The following is an 18572-nucleotide window of genomic DNA, read 5'->3' as shown; positions in this document are numbered from 1 at the left end:
ACCCACCGTATGGTTTTATGTGGCCCTCAGAAGCCTGGAAATAATGCACGTCAAAAGACCCTTAAAAAAATAATTATATATTATTAGCATTTTTTAATGCTTAAATTGTTTTATTAATTTAGATTATATTAAATAATTAAAAATTTCATATTAAATTTTTTTTTAAATATTTTGCTCCGTCAATTTTGACAAAAAAATTTGTGGCCCTCAGAAGCCTGGAAATAATGCACGTCAAAAGACACCTTAAAAAAATAATATTAGCATTTTTAATGCTTAAATTGTTTTATTTTTTACATTATATTACAAAATTAAAAATGTTATATTTAAAAATAAAAAAAAATCTTTTGCTCTGTCAATTTTGACAAAAAAAAATGTATGTGGCCCTCAGAAGCCTGGAAATAATGCACATCAAAAGACACTTTAAAAAAAATTATATATTAGCATTTTTAATGCTTAAATTGTTTTATTTATTTAGATTATATTACATAATTTAAAATTTTATATTTAAAAATAAAAAAAAATATTTTGCTCTGTCAATTTTGACAATTTTTTTTTTTATGTGGCCGTCAGAAGCCTGGAAATAATGCACGTCAAAACACACCTTAAAAAAATAATTATATATTAGCATTTTTAATGCTTAAATTGTTTCATTTATTTAGATTATATTACATAATTAAAAAATGTATATTTAAAAATAAAAAAATTATTTTGCTCTCAATTTTGACAAAAAAAATGTCTTGCCAAACCCCCATTTAAAATAAATGAATAGTAATTAATATGACCCAATTAATATATACACAATAATCTGTCGTATGCAAGTCAGCCTTTTTAAAAAAAAAAATGTTTTTACAATAAATGTGTGCTACATAGAAAAAGTCCATTATGTCTGTTGCCTGTCCATAAGCCCCCCCCCCCCAAAAAAAAAGAATTTCCCTCTTCCTTCTCGAATGCTGATTTCATTCATAAAACAGGTTGCACACACGCAATGTGTCACCCCCGCCTATTTCTGGTAAGAGCGTGTGTGTGCGTGCGTGTGTGTGCGTGTGTGTGTGTGTGTAATCCTCCTTTTACTACCAAAGCAGCCCCACCCACCTTTTACTTTGACCTCTTCATAGATGACTCAATGTTCAAACCCGTGTGTGCAAATAAGCAACAACAAAAAAAAAACAGTATAGAGCAAGTAAGTAGTTACACTATTTTTTTATTTCTATAAAATAATATATCTGCTTGGCAGACATGCTTGAACTAGAGGGACTACCTCTGATACAGTACAGTGAACCACGAAAACATTCATATGTATATGTAAACATGGAAATAATTAGAGTATTGCAACAGGCTACAAAAATAACTCATGTAAAAGGCACACTTATTATTATTATTATGGTTCTTCCGAGACCTGTTAAGATGTCCTTTAATAATAATTCTGTGTCTTCTTGTTTCCTGAAGGTTGAAGACCGTTGGTGTGTCCGAAAGAAGAGGATCACTCCGACGCGGAACAAAGTCATAACTGGTAAGGAAATTCCATAAGGAAATCTTGGACCACTTTGGTTAGCGGCAACTCCGAGACTTGCGTCGCTCCGTCGCAGATCTCCATGACGCGTCTCCTGCAGAGTTCTTGTAGCGTCGGTTTCCATTTCCTGTACGGGGTCTTCAAGCTCCTTTTGGGGCAGTTGATGTAGTACTCCAAGAGGGCGAAGAGTGTGGAGAAAGTTCGCTCGTTTCCCGCTAATGAGAAATTATGTCGTTTGTAGTCTATGCGTACGCTAACCGGGCCGCTTTTGGCGTGATAGGACAACGTGAAAAACACGTCCTTTTGTCGGCTGTCCCGGATGAGGAAGCTTCCCAGGGGGGCGTCCCTAAGCATGCGGTGGGCTTCCTCAACTCCAAGAGGACCCCAGTAGAAACCGCTGAGCTCCAGCTGGGACGCAGTGTCCGTGATGACGCTGCAGTCCTCCTTGCAATTGAACGTGGGGAAGTGGGTGCTGTACTTGGGGGCCACGGACGCAGACTTCTGCTTGGGGTTCGGAGCGTCGTCCCGGTGCTGAAGCTGATCCGGATCAGGTGACGCTGAGGATGTTGACAAGTGATGCTTGTCCTCTACCGCGCTGTTGGCTACCATCCTATAGGAGGCCCCAAACCCTGGCCCATTTCTGACCACCACACTGGCATCCTAAGGAAGGAAGGAAGGAAGGAATGAAGGAAGGAAAGGTCAGTGTCACAAACCAGGAACGATCACACCTTGTTCAGCTTTTACACACTTCATCATCCTACAATGGTGCTCCAATAGTGATGGATATTTTGGGCTCTTTTATGATATGTAATTGGTAATGGTAATGGTGTAATTTCATTTGAACATGCATCCCATAATAAGTTCACAGTTCCACATGTCCAAAAGGAAGTAGGAAGAAGCAAAGCTTATTAAATCCTACCCCTCCATCTGGTACTTTTACAATCAGTAACTGTTACATTTGTTCACTTCCTGCTTTCCTAATATAGTTGAATTAATTTTTTTTGTTATTTTAATTTTTTTATTTTTTTTTTTTTTACGCAGCCTCTGCGTGTGTTTGCGTTATTTAAAAATTTTTTTTGCACATATGTTGCACAAAAAATCACTTATCCCTGATCTATACTAAGAAGTGATGTATAATTTTAAAAAAAATGGCATCTTCGTTTTGTGATATAGGTGAAAAAGCCTTTTTTTCCCCCCACATTTTGCTTGTTTTTCCCCCAAATATTTCAATAATCTTCTTGTAATATTAGGACTTTATTCAGATCATAAAATTTCTAAAAGTTACAACTTCATTTTGACATTTAACTATGAAAATTACATTATTTTTGTCAGAAAATTATTATTTTTTTAATTTTTGCTGTTTTTTCTAATAACATAACTTTTTCCATAATTTTACCTAATTTATTGTTTTTTTAATATTTGCTTCTAAAATGACTTTCTCAAAAAAATGTCTTGTTAGATTACAATAAAAATGCAATTAAAAATACTCTTAATATAAACCAATTACCTGATTAATCCAATACTAAGAAGTGAACTTCATTTTGACATTTAACTACTAAAATTACATTATTTTTGTCATAAAATTATTATTTTTTTAATTTTTTGCTGATTTTATGACTTTTTTCTAATAACATAACTTTTTCCATAATTTTCCCTAATTTATTGTTTTGTTTTGTTTTATTTGCTTCTAAAATGACTCTCATAATTTTTTTTAAATGCAATTAAAAATGCTCTTAATATTAACCAATTACCTGATTAATCCAATACTAAGAAGTGATGTATAATTTTAAAAAAAATGGCATCTTCGTTTTGTGATATAGGTGTAAAAGCCTTTTTTTCCCCCCAGATTACAATTAAAATGCAATTAAAAATGCTCTTAATATTAACCAATTACCTGATTAATCCAATACTAAGAAGTGATGTATAATAAAAAAAAATGGCATCTTCGTTTTGTGATATAGGTAAAAAAGCCTTTTTTTTCCCCCCACATTTTGCTTGTTTTTTCCCCAAATATTTCAATAATCTTCTTGTAATATTAGGACTTTATTCAGATCATAAAATTTCTAAAAGTTACAACTTCATTTTGACAAATGTTCTTAATATTAACCAATTATCTGATTAATCCAATACTAAGACGTGATGTATAATTTAACTACTAAATTATTAAAATAATAATGTTAATAATAATAATGTTAATTAAAAAATTAACATTATTTTTGTCATAAAATTACTTTCTTTTTAATTTTTGCTGTTTTTATGACTTTTTTCTAATAACATAATTTTTTCCATAATTTTCCCTAATTTATTGTTTTGTTTTTTTTTATATTTGCTTCTAAAATGACTTTCTCGTAATTTTTTTTGTTTTTTTTTCTTGTTAGATTACAATAAAAATGCAATTAAACAATGCTCTTAAAATTAACCAATTACCCGATTAATCCAAACAAGCTTCAGATTAATCGACACGTGCAGCCCCACATCCAACTTTACAACTCAATGACCGCAGCACTGTGACAACTGTCAGTCAACTGTCAGTCATAACCGCAATGTTTTGGTCAGGAAATTGGAGCTAAGGTGACGGTGAGTTTTTGAACTCGGGTGGGTTTTAAAATACGTGGAAAATGTGATCGCTGGTCCCGGGCTCGTCACAGCACGTCTTATGCGCCCACGAATGCTAAAACTAAACAGCTAGCTGACATATTGCAAATATAAACATAAAAACATATCTTACCGTGTTTGCTTGACTTTAATCCCAGTGGAGCAGTCCAGTGCAGGAAAGTAAACACAGTGAGCTGTCAGTGAGCCTCTGCGTGTGTTTGCGTGTTGCCGTGGACACACTTCCCTTCTGATGAATACATTGCAGGGCAGACCACAGTGTTTTTAAAGCAAGTAGGCTATGCCCCGCCTACTTGTGTCGAGGAAACGAAACCAAAAGTGTTCATTTAGTATCAAACGGCTGGGTTATAGGAATACTTTCAACCGCAGGAACACATGACAGCTGCGCGCTGATTAGTCACGTGATGTGTTCTTATTACGGATTCGCCTTTGATAAATCCGTCTTTCTTTTTGTCTTACCGTATATTATTTATTGTATGATCAAGTCCTAGATGTTAAAATTATAACGAATTATTAAAATATAAGGTATTTTTTTAAGTTTGTTATTCTTTTTTGTATGCTAGCATCAATTAGCAATAACCTCATCTTGGTCAATTGTGCCCACCTGGCAGTCAAACATCTGGGGGTCACTGTACATCGATGTATTACAAAAACAGTTTGAGTGATACGTGCGCCCCCTCTGGTGTTTTTGGAGTATTGCAATAGCATGAAGCTTCAATGGTGGATCACAACCACTTGCTAGGTCGGTGTTTTGGTTGTTTCTTTTAACAATCGCCACAGCTAGTTATATCCAATAATAATAATAATAATAGTAAGCTTAAAAAAATAAATACAGACGAACTAACTATAAATAATAATATAAATCATGGTTTATTTAGGGGCGGCACGGCGGTCGAGTGGTTAGCGTTCAGACCTCACAGCGAGGAGACCAGCCGAAAAAAGGAAATTTGTATTTCATTATTACATTATAAATTAATTAATTAATTAATAACAATTATAACATTATAATTATATATATAGAAAAAAAAATATTTTTTTTATCACAGCTCACAGCTAGGATACCAGCGTTCAATTCCACCCTCGGCCATCTCTGCGTGGGTTTTCTCCAGGTACTCCGGTTTCCTCCCACATTCCAAAAAAAAACATGCTAGGTTAATTAGCGACTCCAAATTGTCCATAGGTATGAATGTGAGTGTGAATGGTTGTTTGTCTATATGTGCCCTGTGATTGGCTGGCCACCAGTCCAGGGTGTACCCCGCCTCTCGCCCCAAGAAGACAGCTGGGATAGGCTCCAGCACCCCCGCGAGGATAAGCGGTAGAAAACGAATGAATGAGTTCTCCTATTTTGTGTGGAAGTGGTAACTTTTTGGCTTCTTATTTTGTCTTTCCCCACCCTCGGCCTTCTCTAAATGGAGTTTGCATGTTCTCCCCGTGCATGCGTGGGTTTTCTCCCGGTACTCCGGTTTCCTCCCACATTCCAAAAAAAAACATGCTAGGTTAATTAGCGACTCCAAATTGTCCATAGGTATGAATGTGAGTGTGAATGGTTGTTTGTCTGTATGTGCCCTGTGATTGGCTGGCGACCAATCCAGGGTGTACCCCGCCTCTCACCCCAAGAAGACAGCTGGGATAGGCTCCAGCACCCCCGCGAGGATAAGCGGTAGAAAACGAATGAATGAGTTCTCCTATTTTGTGTGGAAGTGGTAACTTTTTGGCTTCTTATTTTGTCTTTCCCCACCCTCGGCCTTCTCTAAATGGAGTTTGCATGTTGTCCCCGTGCATGCGTGGGTTTTCTCTGGGTACTCCAGTTTCCTCCCACATTCCAAAAACATGCTAGGTTAATTAGCGACTCCAAATCGTCCATAGGTATGAATTTGAATGTGAATGGTTGTTTGTCTATATGTGCCCTGTGATTGGCTGGCCACCAGTCCAGGGTGTACCCCGCCTCTCGCCCCAAGAAGACAGCTGGGATAGGCTCCAGCACCCCCGCGAGGATAAGCGGTAGAAGACGAATGAATGAGTTCTCCTATTTTGTGTGGAAGTGGTAACTTTTTGGCTTCTTATTTTGTGTTTCCCCACCCTCGGCCATCTCTGTGTGGAGTTTGCATGTTCTCCCCGTGCATGCGTGGGTTTCCTCCCACATTCCAAAAAAAACATGCTAGGTTAATTAGCGACTCCAAATTGTCCATAGGTATGAATGTGAGTGTGAATGGTTGTTTGTCTATATGTGCCCTGTGATTGGCTGGCCACCAGGCTGAAATGACATGATATTTGTTATATAACTTCAATTTATGTAGAATAATATTAGTTATGTCAGCATATGGAACAGTAGATGTAAAATCATCAAGGCGTTGAATGGATGGTTTGGTTGATGGTTTTGGTTTAGGCTCACTTCAAGGTTGCAGACTTTCATGTTTGACATGCCGCCTGTGCCCTTGAGCATGTGTTTTGCATGGAAGCTGTCTGACACGGTGTATTCCTTAGGTTTCATTTCTGTGAAACGGGGACACAAACGTTGTGTGCTTGTTGTATTTATGAGACGCTGGCGTAAGCAGCGTGCAGAGTGTAAATATTAGAGGCACGACAGGTGAAAAAAAATATATATTGTAATAATAATATTGTTGGTTTGCTAATTTAGCTGCATCAAAGCTATCCTAAATAGAATCCAATAATACACACATGGCTGCCGTTTATCTTTCATTCTTTTACATGCTACATAATAGTCGTGTACAATTTAATAATAATAATAATTTAATAAGCTTTTTCCACCCCATGAGCCCTTAATTATACTTCATTGCTCGGCCTTGGCTTATTGTGTTCAGTCATGGTGATAGACTAATGTTCCATGAGGCTGATGAAGAAGTGACAAAAGAGCCAATGACGGCGCTGGAAGGGCGGGGCTTAAACAGAAACACAAGTTACAATGAGAGGAGGAATACAGCAGAACCTTAATTAGTATCATTAATCCGTTCTGGAAGGTCCCACTCTAACCGAAACCAGATCAGGGTTTCATGTGAAAAACCTTGATATCCATACGTGATGTTGTTCTCTTTATCATATTTAGTTGACTGCATTGTATTATTTGTGTTATTTATATGCTTCCTCATTTCTTTGACAAAATGCCTTAATTCTTCTTTGGGCATGTAATTATGTGTATTATACTTTTTATTATACAAATGCATTGGCTAGGTCAATATGGTAAATTACACATATTATTCTATCAACAAATAAACCAATTCATAAATAAATAAATGTAAAAAATGACTGAAAATAAAAGTATAAGAAGGAATGCAAATAAATAAAAAAAACAATTATATATGTGTAAAAAAATATAGAAAATATATAGAAAAAATGTAGAAAATAATAACACAAATTACTTAACTGAAGTGTAAACAATAAGAAAATGAAAATAATAAAAATTACATAACTTAAATGTAAAAAAAATACAATCAAGTAATAAAAATAACTAGTGTAAACAATAATAAAATCAAAATAATAAAAATTACATAAATTAAATAAATAAATGTAAAAAATGACTTAAAATAAAAGTATAAAAAGTAATGCAAATAAATAAAAAATACAATTATATATATGTAAAAAAGTGTAGAAAATAACAAAAACACAAATTACTTAACTAAAGTGTAAACAATAATAAAATCCAAATAATGAAAATTACATAACTTAAGTGTAAAAAAAATACAATCAAGTAATAAAAATTACTTAAGTATAAAAAAAATAAAATCAAAATAACACAAATTACTTAAATGGAAAAAATAAAATCAAAATAATACAAATTACTTAACTTGAGTGTAAAAAAAATGAAATCAAAATAATACAAATTACTTAACTTGCGTGTAAAAAAAATAAAATCAAAATAATACAAATTACTTAACTTGAGTGTAAAAAAAAAATAAAATCAAAATAATACAAATTACTTAAATGGAAAAAAATTAAATCAAAATAATATAAATTACTTAACTTGAGTGTAAAAAATAAAATCAAAATAATACAAATTACTTAACAAAAGTGGAAAAAAAATATGAACATTACTAAGGTGTCAAAATAATAAAATCTAATACAAAATCAAAATGACTTAAAAAAAAGTGTAAAAATAAAAGTGTAAGGAATAATACAATTAATTAAAATGACTGCAATAAGAGTATAAATATTACTTGATAAAAGTGTAATGAAAAAACTTAAGAAAAATACAAAAGGCTTAAAAAAAAAAAAAAAAAGAGCACTGGTAAATGTGGCCGCCAGTTTGATACCCTCGTAGACTGTTTATTGTCATGTGACCACCAGCGGAACAAACAAACCCCAGTTCTCGTGTGTAAAAACCCAACTGAAACTGTTTTCCATTTCCTTGTTTAGAAATGGAAATTCTTCCTTGAAGTCTTTGAAATTCGATGTGGCGTCACTGGAAATGACGGATGCTTCCTCCTGGCGGGGTTTTGACGTCAGTTCGAGTCCGGAGGTACAGTAAGTTCTGCACGGTCATCATCCTCATTGCGGGCTTCTGTTTGAATGCGGCGTCACTGTGGTGCGTTTGTCCGTTTTTTAGCATCCCCTTTTGGTTAGAGTTCTTTTACAATAGGCCCCTCCCACCTATTACTCGGGGGGTGTGGCCTTGGCAAGCCTGTACTTTCACTTTATGGTGTTTGGTTTTGTTGCTTTATGACGACCGTAAATTTAAGATATGTGCTTTGTCTGTGTATCGTGCCACAGCTTGACCACCGAGCTAAATATTTCACGCCTTCCCTTTTTAAATAGAAACAAGAAGAAAACCACAGACATTTTTTTTTTTTTAAATGCAAATTGTACCTGTGAAACCAGTTTGGGAACATGTGGGTTTTTACGTTTATTAGAGAAGTGGAAGCGGAGCCGCGTTACGAAAAGAGAAGCAACACGTTTGCTGAAGAAGTACTGATTATTGTCAGGAGTACGGAGGAATTTACTGGGGCATTTTTGACCTTCTCTGTCACCGGGCGCCATCGCAGATAATCATCTGTTGCGCAATCACACAATGTGAAAGTCCTCCTTCTGTGAACTGCTGAAGCTTAGTTGAAGTTATGGAAAATTGAGCATCATAACAAATGGTTTTGGCCAAAAAAAAAACGGCTAAATAAAGTGAAATACAAATATAATATGTAATAATAGTCATTTTACTGTAATGTTGTGGTGAGACACACAAGCACCAGACTTTTATTGCAGGCTTAAAAACACAATCGTCCTTAACACGGCTGCTGTTGCGACCGCAACAAGCTAAAACTCAACTCTGAACCCCCGACGTCACTTCCTGTCTGCCATTTACAGCAACATTATTTTTTTTATTTATGTCTTATGTATTTTCTCTTATGACCGTCATGGTTCCTTTGGAGTTTTGCGCCTGACTGCAGCATATCGTTATTCTGTGTTTTTGGCCGAAATTAAGCATTTTCCAGGAGTGTAAAAGTGACCATAGGGGTGTTATTTTATGTGCAGAGGGCTCTAATAATGTTATAAACCATATTTCGGTCATAAACGTATGAAAATATTCAATTTATAAAGAAGAAATCTTACTACACGTAAATGGATTTCGACATCACTGAAGTTAGTTCAGCAGATTTGAAAAAGGTGACTATAGGGGTGTTATTTTATGTTCAAAGGGCTCTAATAATGTTATAAACATATGAAAATATTCAATTTATAAAGAAGAAATCTTACTAAACGTAAATGGATTTGGACATCACTGAAATTAGTTCAGCAGATTTGAAAAAGGTGACTATAGGGGTGTTATTTTATGTTCAGAGGGCTCTAATAATGTTATAAACGTATGAAAATATTCAATTTATAAAGAAGAAATCTTACTCAACGTAAATGGATTTCGACATCACTGAAGTTAGCTCAGCAGATTTGAAAAAGGTAATTATAGGGGTGTTATTTTATGTTCAGGGGGCTCTAATAATGTTATAAACCACATTTAGGTCATAAACGTATGAAAATATTCAATTTATAAAGAAGAAATCTTACTAAATATAAATAGATTTTGACATCACTGAAGTTAGTTCAGCAGATTTGAAAAAGAGGGTGTTTTTCTTTATTTTTCTCAAGCTGCTGTGACTGCGATTTATAATGTTTGACCGAAAAATGAAATTCAGCAACTTTCGTGTCAGATCTGTAGTTCAACAAACTGAATTTTTAGACATGCTAATTTTGCTTATGGATTAATAATTAATTAATTAAATTTTCATCATATTTGCATTTTTTTTTTTACTGATTTTTTTGGGGTGAATTTTTGCGATCTGAATTTTAAAACACCAACTGGATTTTTATACATAGCATTTTAATTAGGATTTTTTTTTAATTCAATGACATTTTCAGCATAATGCAATTATTTTATACTGAATGTTATTTTATACTAAATTTTAAACTATTTTAACAAACATAATTTTTAATTGTGCATTTGTTTGACATTTTCATCATAATTTATTGTTTTACACAGAATTTTGTAAAATTGTATTCATTGATTTTTATTCCAAGTTTGATTTTAAATTAAATTTTTTTTTATTTAAAGTATACTTCTTTTTTTCAGATAATTGTATTTTAATTGATTTAATATATTTTTTGTACATACATTTTTTTTATGTAGAATTTTTGTGAACTTTCTATACATTTAATTTTCATGCTATTGAAGCAAATATCGAATAGAAAGAATATAAAGTATATAAAGTATATGATAAGGAATTAACAGATTAACGCGAATAAAAACGAACACTTCACAAAGTTTAGCAACACAAATGAACATGAAATCTCGCCCATTTTCACTGGTCTATTTTCCTGAAGCTGTACATAAGTTTCCATATGTGCTCAACTAGGAGCCCCACACTGGAGACCAATAAGAGAGCCTCTCCGGCGAGCCTTTGTCAGAGTGAAAGTGAAAGCAAGGTTGATTGGAATAACATGGATTGCATGTTTAAAGCTCGTCTTCCTGGAACGGTTGCTAGTGCAGAGAAGGAGGGAAGGCTCTTTTCTCTAAGTACTTTTAGTTTCGTTGTAAATGCGTGTCAGATGGATGGAATTGCTTTTGGGGTCTGAGGTCAACCTCAAGTTGTCGTTGCCACCCAAGAGGGGCGTTTCTTGGAAGGAAATGATAGAAAACTAATTAGACATTATTGTGTACTCAATCCACCATTTTTTTCCCACCATTTAACCCCTTCAGGGTCACGGTTGAGCTGGAGTCTATCCCAGCTGAGGTGTCACCTCAATGAGACGGCTTCCATGAAAGGATTTCATTTCTTGGATTATGATTGGTTATGATGGAAATAGCTCCCATGCAGCGTTAAAACGAAAGTGACATCATGTGTTATGTTATGAATGTTACGATAAAGTCATAAGCGCTGTGGTTTTATTTGCTTCTTTGGAAGTCTGGCGTCACGAAAAGAGGGAAGCGGATCTTTTCTGAAATAAACTTTTTAGGATTTAAGTCAAAACAAAATGAAAAATATGATTTTATGCTGAAAATGATAAAAGAAAAATGTGTAGGCATGTTTTTTGAAATTCAGTTGATTAAAATGTGGTGTTTATGTGTCAGTTTAGAAAAGCTCAGTGCAAAAAAAGGATGTGCTCAGGTGATACGGGTCTTACAAAAACCTAAAATGTGTTTTTGTGTACTAAATTTTTATCTATACTTCAACAAACTGAATTTGTAAATAAATTTACAAAATTAAAATAAGTTTATTTAGCTTATACATTTTTTATTTAATGATAATTGAATGTTTTTGCACTGAGCTATTGTGAACTGAATTTTTAAACATGCTAATTCTGTTTATGGATTTTTGTTTAGTTAAATTTTCATCATTATTGCATTTTTTTTTACATATTTTTTAATTCCATTGATTTTTTTTTGTGAATTTTTGTGATCTGAATTTTATTTTCATTTCATCATTATTATTTTTTTTACACAGAATTTTGTAAAAATTATTATTAAATTATTGTTTATTCAGAGAAATTTTAAGGAAAATTGTATTTTAATTTATTTTTTTACATTTTTTTAAGTTGAATTTTTGTGAACAGAATTCAAAAACACACTATTTTAACAAACGCATTTTCAAACTCACCCATTTTGCTTATTAATATTTATAAAAAAAAAAGTAGCAGCCAAATTAGATGAAAGAAAATATCAGTTCACAAAATTGAAACACAAAAACAAGATCTTTGATTTAAAAAAAAAAGAAAAACTAAACAGTTTATACAGATACTACACATAACATGACTCAGTTGTGTTATGGTAGAATAAATGTGGCCACTAGAGGGCGCCATTCTACCATAATGTCTTCCTAGAGGGCATTCAAGGAAACGCTTATGAGAGAATTCAATCATGAACTAAGTTTTTGAGTGGGTGTGTGTTTTTTTTCCTTCTTTGTTTCATGATTAGAGATGTAGATGACCACTAAGCTGGCGGATGTTCTTCTGGCTGAGGTCTTATATTCCATATTGTCTTAGTTTAAATTAAGCATTATTGTCTTTATAAAGAGATAATGCCTGTTATGTATTATTATTATTATTATTATTATTGTATTAATTTTGATAGTATCTGACATAAAGATGACCATCCATAGAGTAATTATTACAGGTAATATGAAGTGAAACTCACCGCTCAGCAAGTTCACCGATCTCCCAATCTCATCCTGCATCACTGAATCTATTGAATTGACCCAGAGCGCCCTCTAGCAGCTGTTGACGGTAATGTAGTATTTATTTCTTTTTATTTATGTGTACAAAGCACTGTATGAGTAGTATTATTGTCTTAAGTGTTGATACATGCGTGTTGTTCTCGAGCTGCCAACCTGACATGCATCCCGTCCAATCAACAGATCCCCGTATGGTTTATCGTTTATCGTTGGTGTCCACCCATGGTCCACGTTCCTCCTGCACAGGTAAAAGAAAGCAGCTGTAGCAGGTCAGTACACACGTTGTTTCCACCCTCCCCGGGCCAACAGTGGGAGGAAGAAGCAGCATAGCAGCTCCAACTATAGCTTACAGGGGAATTGACTGCTCCAGTGTGGGAGAAAAAAAAGGGAAAATATGCAAAAAGTCATAAAGTCTTCCAGTAAAACACAACTTTTAGCCTCAGCTAGCGTGCCAACATTTGTTTATGCACATTTATTATTCCCCAATTTCAATGTTATGTATATTTTTTATTCTACGCTTACACTAACAGCACAGTAGTGGTTGGCATTTACACTACTAGGAAAACCTTGGATACACTTTGGCATTCAGCATCAGTTTTAATGACTAAGGCACATACATTTAGAGTAGTTACTGAGGAACTAATGAAGGATTAGTGACTAAGGTACATCAATTTAGAGTAGTTACTAAGGAACTAATGAAGGATTAGTGACTAAGGCACATCCATTTAGAGTAGTTACTGAGGAACTAATGAAGGACTAGTGACTAAGGCACATACATTTAGAGTAGTTACTGAGGAACTAATGAAGGACTAGTGACTAAGGCACATCCATTTAGAGTAGTTATCGAACTAATGACTACGGCGCATACATTTAGAGTAGTTACTGAGGAACTAATGAAGGACAAATGACTAAGGCACATACATTCAGAGTAGTTACTGATGAACTAATGAAGGACTAGTGACTAAGGCACATCCATTTAGAGTAGTTACTGAGGAACTAATGATGAAGGCACATACATTTAGAGTAGTTACTGATGAACTAATGAAGGACAAATGTTAAGGCACACACATTTAGAGTAGTTACCGAGGAATTAATGACTAAGGCACATCCATTTAGAGTAGTTACTGAGGAACTAATGACTAAGGCACATCCATTTGGAGTAGTTACTGAGGAACTCATGAAGGACTAGTGACTAAGGCACATCCATTTAGAGTAGTTCCTGAGGAACCAATGAAGGACTAGTGACTAAGGCACATCCATTTAGACCAGTGACTAAGGTACATCCATTTAGAGTAGTTACTGAGGAACTCATGAAGGACTAGTGACTAAGGCACATCCATTTAGAGTAGTTACTGAGGAACTAATGAAGGACTAGTGACTAAGGCACATCCATTTAGAGTAGTTACTGAGGAACTAATGACTAAGGCACATCCATTTAGAGTAGTTACTGAGGAACTAATGACTAAGGCACATATATTTAGAGTAGTTACTGAGGAACTAATGACTAAGGCACATCCATTTAGAGTAGTTACTGAGGAACTAATGACTAAGGCACATCCATTTAGAGTAGTTACTGAGGAACTAATGCAGGACTAGTGACTAAGGCACATCCATTTAGAGTAGTTACTGAGGAACTCATGACTAAGGCACATCCATTTAGAGTAGTTTCTGAGGAACTAATGCAGGACTAGTGACTAAGGTACATCCATTTAGAGTAGTTACTGAGGAACTAATGCAGGACTAGTGACTAAGGTACATCCATTTAGAGTAGTTACTGAGGAACTCACGAAGGACTAATGACTAAGGCACATCCATTTAGAGTAGTTACTGATGAACTAATGACTAAGGCACATCCATTTAGAGTAGTTACTGATGAACTAATGGCTAAGGTACATCCATTTAGAGTAGTTACTGAGGAACTAATGCGTGATGGTTAGGTAGGTTGGTCCCCCATGAGCTGCAGCCATTTTGTGTTCCTTACTGTAAAGTGTATATAAAATACATAATGCAGCTGGGCCAGGTTCCACATTGTGTATGTGGTGTGTATGTGGTGTGCATGTGGTGTGTATGCGGTGTGTATGTGGTGTGCATGTGGTGTGTACGCGGTGCCAAGTGCGTCACTGTGCGTTATGTGCTTTAGTCAGTGGCTGACAAGGAAAACAACAGGTTTATGTAACAGCTCCCAGCCTCTGAGGAGGAAAACCAGGGGTTGCAGAAGGAAGACGCTCGGATTGTTTGTTTAAACGCTAAAGATTGTTCTTAAAGCAGCCAAGTTAGAGCCCGGATGTTCTGACCTAGTTCTGTGTACTTCACATGTTCCATCTGTGCTGGTGCAGGTATACAGGTACTCTGTTCCTCCCCCCCCCCATGTCCCACAACATGTATATTAGATGCAAATGGTTGGTTCGCCGTATGTTCTGGTCACCATATTTACTGTAGATAGTAATCAAATGATCCATCTTTGTGAATAGAACTGGGTTCTAGAATAATCCCTGGTTTGTTGCGGTTAGTCGGTTCCAGAACCGACTGTGATCAGTAAATTTCCGCAAATATATAAATGGAATATTTGACCAAAATATGTTTACCACCTTCTAAATATGGTAAATACGGCGATACGGCGGTCTAGTGGTTAGCACGCAGACCTCACAGCTAGGAGACCAGGGTTCAATTCCACCCTCGGCCATCTTTGTGTGGAGTTTGCATGTTCTCCCCGTGCATGTGTGGGTTTTCTCCGGGTACTCCGGTTTCTTTCCCACATTCTAAAAACATGCTAGGTTAATTAGGTATGAATGTGAGTGTGAATGGTTGTTTGTCTATATGTGCCCTGTGATTGGCTGGCCACCAGTCCAGGGTGTACCCCGCCTCTCACCCTAAGAAGACAGCTGGAATAGGCTCCAGCACCCCCGCGACCCTCGTGAGGAAAAAGCGGTAGAAAATGAATGAATGAATGAGTTCTCCTCCTATTTTGTGTGGAAGTGGTAACTTTTCGGCTTCTTATTTTGTCTTTCCCCACCCTTGGTATGTTTTCCCCGTGCATGCGTGGGTTTTCTCCGGGTACTCCGGTTTCCTCCCACATTCCAAAAACATGCTAGGTTAATTAGCGACTCCAAATTGTCCATAGGTATGAATGTGAGTGTGAATGGTTGTTTGTCTATATGTGCCCTGTGATTGGCTGGCCACCAGTCCAGGGTGTACCCCGCCTCTCGCCCTAAGAAGACAGCTGGGATAGGCTCCAGCACCCCCATGACCCTCGTGAGGAAAAAGCGGTAGAAAATGAATGAATGAATGAGTTCTCCTCCTATTTTGTGTGGAAGTGGTAACTTTTCGGCTTCTTATTTTGTCTTTCCCCACCCTTGGTATGTTCTCCCCGTGCATGTGTGGGTTTTCTCCGGGTACTCCGGTTTCTTCCCACATTCCAAAAACATGCTAGGTTAATTAGCGACTCCAAATTGTCCATAGGTATGAATGTGAGTGTGAATGGTTGTTTGTCTATATGTGCCCTGTGATTGGCTGGCCACCAGTCCAGGGTGTACCCCGCCACTCGCCCTAAGAAAACAGCTGGGATAGGCTCCAGCACCCCCTGCGACCCTCGTGAGGAAAAAGCGGTAGAAAATGAATGAATGAATGAACATTATTAGAGCCCTGTAGACATGACATAACACCCCTATAGTCACTTTTACACCCAAATTACCCAATATAGTAGACATACTAAGAGAAAATTATATAATCTTTTTAGCTACCAATACTCTCCCAATCACTGGTTATTGCGCAGTACCTTCCACAGATAGAGTACAACGCCGGGAGCAGTATCTAAGAAGTCATTCAATGCCGGGACTCAAACACTGCAAGATACTCCCGGGACAGATTCTCCAGCGCCACAACAAGGACATCCATCCATGCTGTAAATATCACAGCATCAAGGTCAGTCAGTCTCTCTCCGCCAGTACAGTACACAGCGACTGTAAACCTCATCCACTCATCCAACGCGTACAGTAAATCTATGCAGGCTGTGTTTTAATGTACGTGTGCGCTCGAACCATGAGCGATAGTGGACTTCTGGAGTGAACCCTAAATGTTGGACCTTGTCTAGTCCAGGTGATCACCCTTCATTCAGTCCCTAATTTCCATAAGTAGGATTCCTTATTTAACGTTGTAAATATGGTTTCTATTACATTATTAGAGACCTCTCGACATGAAATAACACCCCTATAGTCACTTTTTACACTCGTATTACCCAATATAGTAGGCAAAATATTTCAAGACATAAATTAGACTTGTACTGGACCGCACGGTGTTCGGAGTGGTTAGGACACTGGCCTCACAGCTAGGATACCCAAGTTCAATTCCACCCTCTGGCATCTCTGTGTGGAGTTTGCATGTTCTCCCCGTGGTTTTCTCCGGGTAATGTAAAGGTGTCGGTAATGTTACTATATTTGGTCATAGGAGTGTAAAGGTGACTATAGGGATGCTATTCCATGTCTAGAGGGCTCTAATGTTAAAAAGTGTATTTGGAAGGTCATAAACGTTAGCATGCAGGCCTCACAGCTAGGAGACCCGAGTTTGATTCCACGCTCGGCCATCTCTGTGTGGAGTTTGCATGTTCTCCCCGTGCATGCGTGGGTTTTCTCCGGGTACTCCGGTTTCCTCCCACATTCCAAAAACATGCTAGGTTAATTAGCGACTCCAAATTGTCCATAGGTATGCGGACACAATAAAACTAAAATAAAGTAAAGATTTATTTTGAAATTTCAACTCCACACAGAGATGGCCGAGGGTGAAATTGAAACCCTGGTCTCCTAGCTGTGAGGTCTGTGCGCTAACCACTCGACCACCGTGCAGTCGAAATGGAACAAAAAGGGCCAAAATGACACATTTGAATCTATGATAGCTACAAAAAATAAAAATATGCCCCCAAAAAGGCGAACAATCATGTGACAAAAGAACACACAGACGGTCTGATTGAGTGCTGACGTCAAAGGAAAGAAATCACAGCTGCTTGCTTGCTTTTTCTTCCGTCAAAAGGATTTCAGAGGATTGCCGGGTTGGATGGATCACAATTTTAAAGTTTGCAAAGTATATTTTAGCACATGCTCTCACTGGGCACTTCAATGAGAGCCGCCATTTTTTAAAAAGATTATTTATTATTGTGGTTACAGACCAGATTGCGGCACGGCGGACGAGTGGTTAGCGCGCAGACCTCACAGCTAGGAGACCAGGGTTCAATTCCACCCTCGGCCATCTCCGTGTGGAGTTTGCATGTTCTCCCCGTGCATGCGTGGGTTTTCTCCGGGTACTCCGGTTTCCTCCCACATTCCAAAAACATGCTAGGTTAATTAGCGACTCCAAATTGTCCATAGGTATGAATGTGAGTGTGAATGGTTGTTTGTCTATATGTGCCCTGTGATTGGCTGGCCACCAGTCCGGGGTGTACCCCGCCTCTCGCCCGAAGAAGACAGCTGGGATAGGCTCCAGCACCCCCATGACCCTTATGAGGATACGCGGTAGAAGATGAATGAATGAATGAATGAGTTCTACTCCTATTTTGTGTGGAAGTGGTAACTTTTTGGCTTCTTATTTTGTCTTTCCCCACCCTTGGTATGTTCTCCCCGTGCATGCGTGGGTTTTCTCCGGGTACTCCGGTTTCCTCCCACATTCCAAAAACATGCTAGGTTAATTAGCGACTCCAAATTGTCCATAGGTATGAATGTGAGTGTGAATGGTTGTTTGTCTATATGTGCCCTGTGATTGGCTGGCCACCAGTCTAGGGTGTACCCCGCCTC

The 18572-nt window shown here is 36.7% G+C and overlaps 1 protein-coding gene and 1 long non-coding RNA gene across 2 annotated transcripts; one reads left to right on the top strand and one right to left on the bottom strand.

Annotated features, from left to right (window-relative positions):
• Nucleotides 1–1199: 1199 nt before the first annotated feature.
• On the bottom strand, nt 1200–4521 carry socs1a (suppressor of cytokine signaling 1a). The gene is made up of 2 exons (XM_058049965.1): nt 4239–4521; nt 1200–2170 (listed from the first exon to the last, which is right to left on the bottom strand). The coding sequence occupies exon 2, from the start codon at nt 2117–2119 to the stop codon at nt 1502–1504; it is 618 nt and encodes a 205-aa protein (XP_057905948.1). The 5' UTR covers nt 2120–2170; nt 4239–4521; the 3' UTR covers nt 1200–1501.
• Nucleotides 4522–8518: 3997 nt separating this feature from the next.
• On the top strand, nt 8519–17417 carry LOC131103580 (uncharacterized). The gene is made up of 3 exons (XR_009119629.1): nt 8519–8597; nt 12735–12844; nt 12976–17417. It is a non-coding gene; the product is annotated as an uncharacterized LOC131103580 (long non-coding RNA).
• Nucleotides 17418–18572: the final 1155 nt, after the last annotated feature.

This window comes from Doryrhamphus excisus, chromosome 15, assembly GCF_030265055.1.
Source record: "Doryrhamphus excisus isolate RoL2022-K1 chromosome 15, RoL_Dexc_1.0, whole genome shotgun sequence".
In the NCBI taxonomy this organism is placed as follows: domain Eukaryota; kingdom Metazoa; phylum Chordata; class Actinopteri; order Syngnathiformes; family Syngnathidae; genus Doryrhamphus; species Doryrhamphus excisus.
This window is presented reverse-complemented; position numbering and strand designations above follow the sequence as displayed.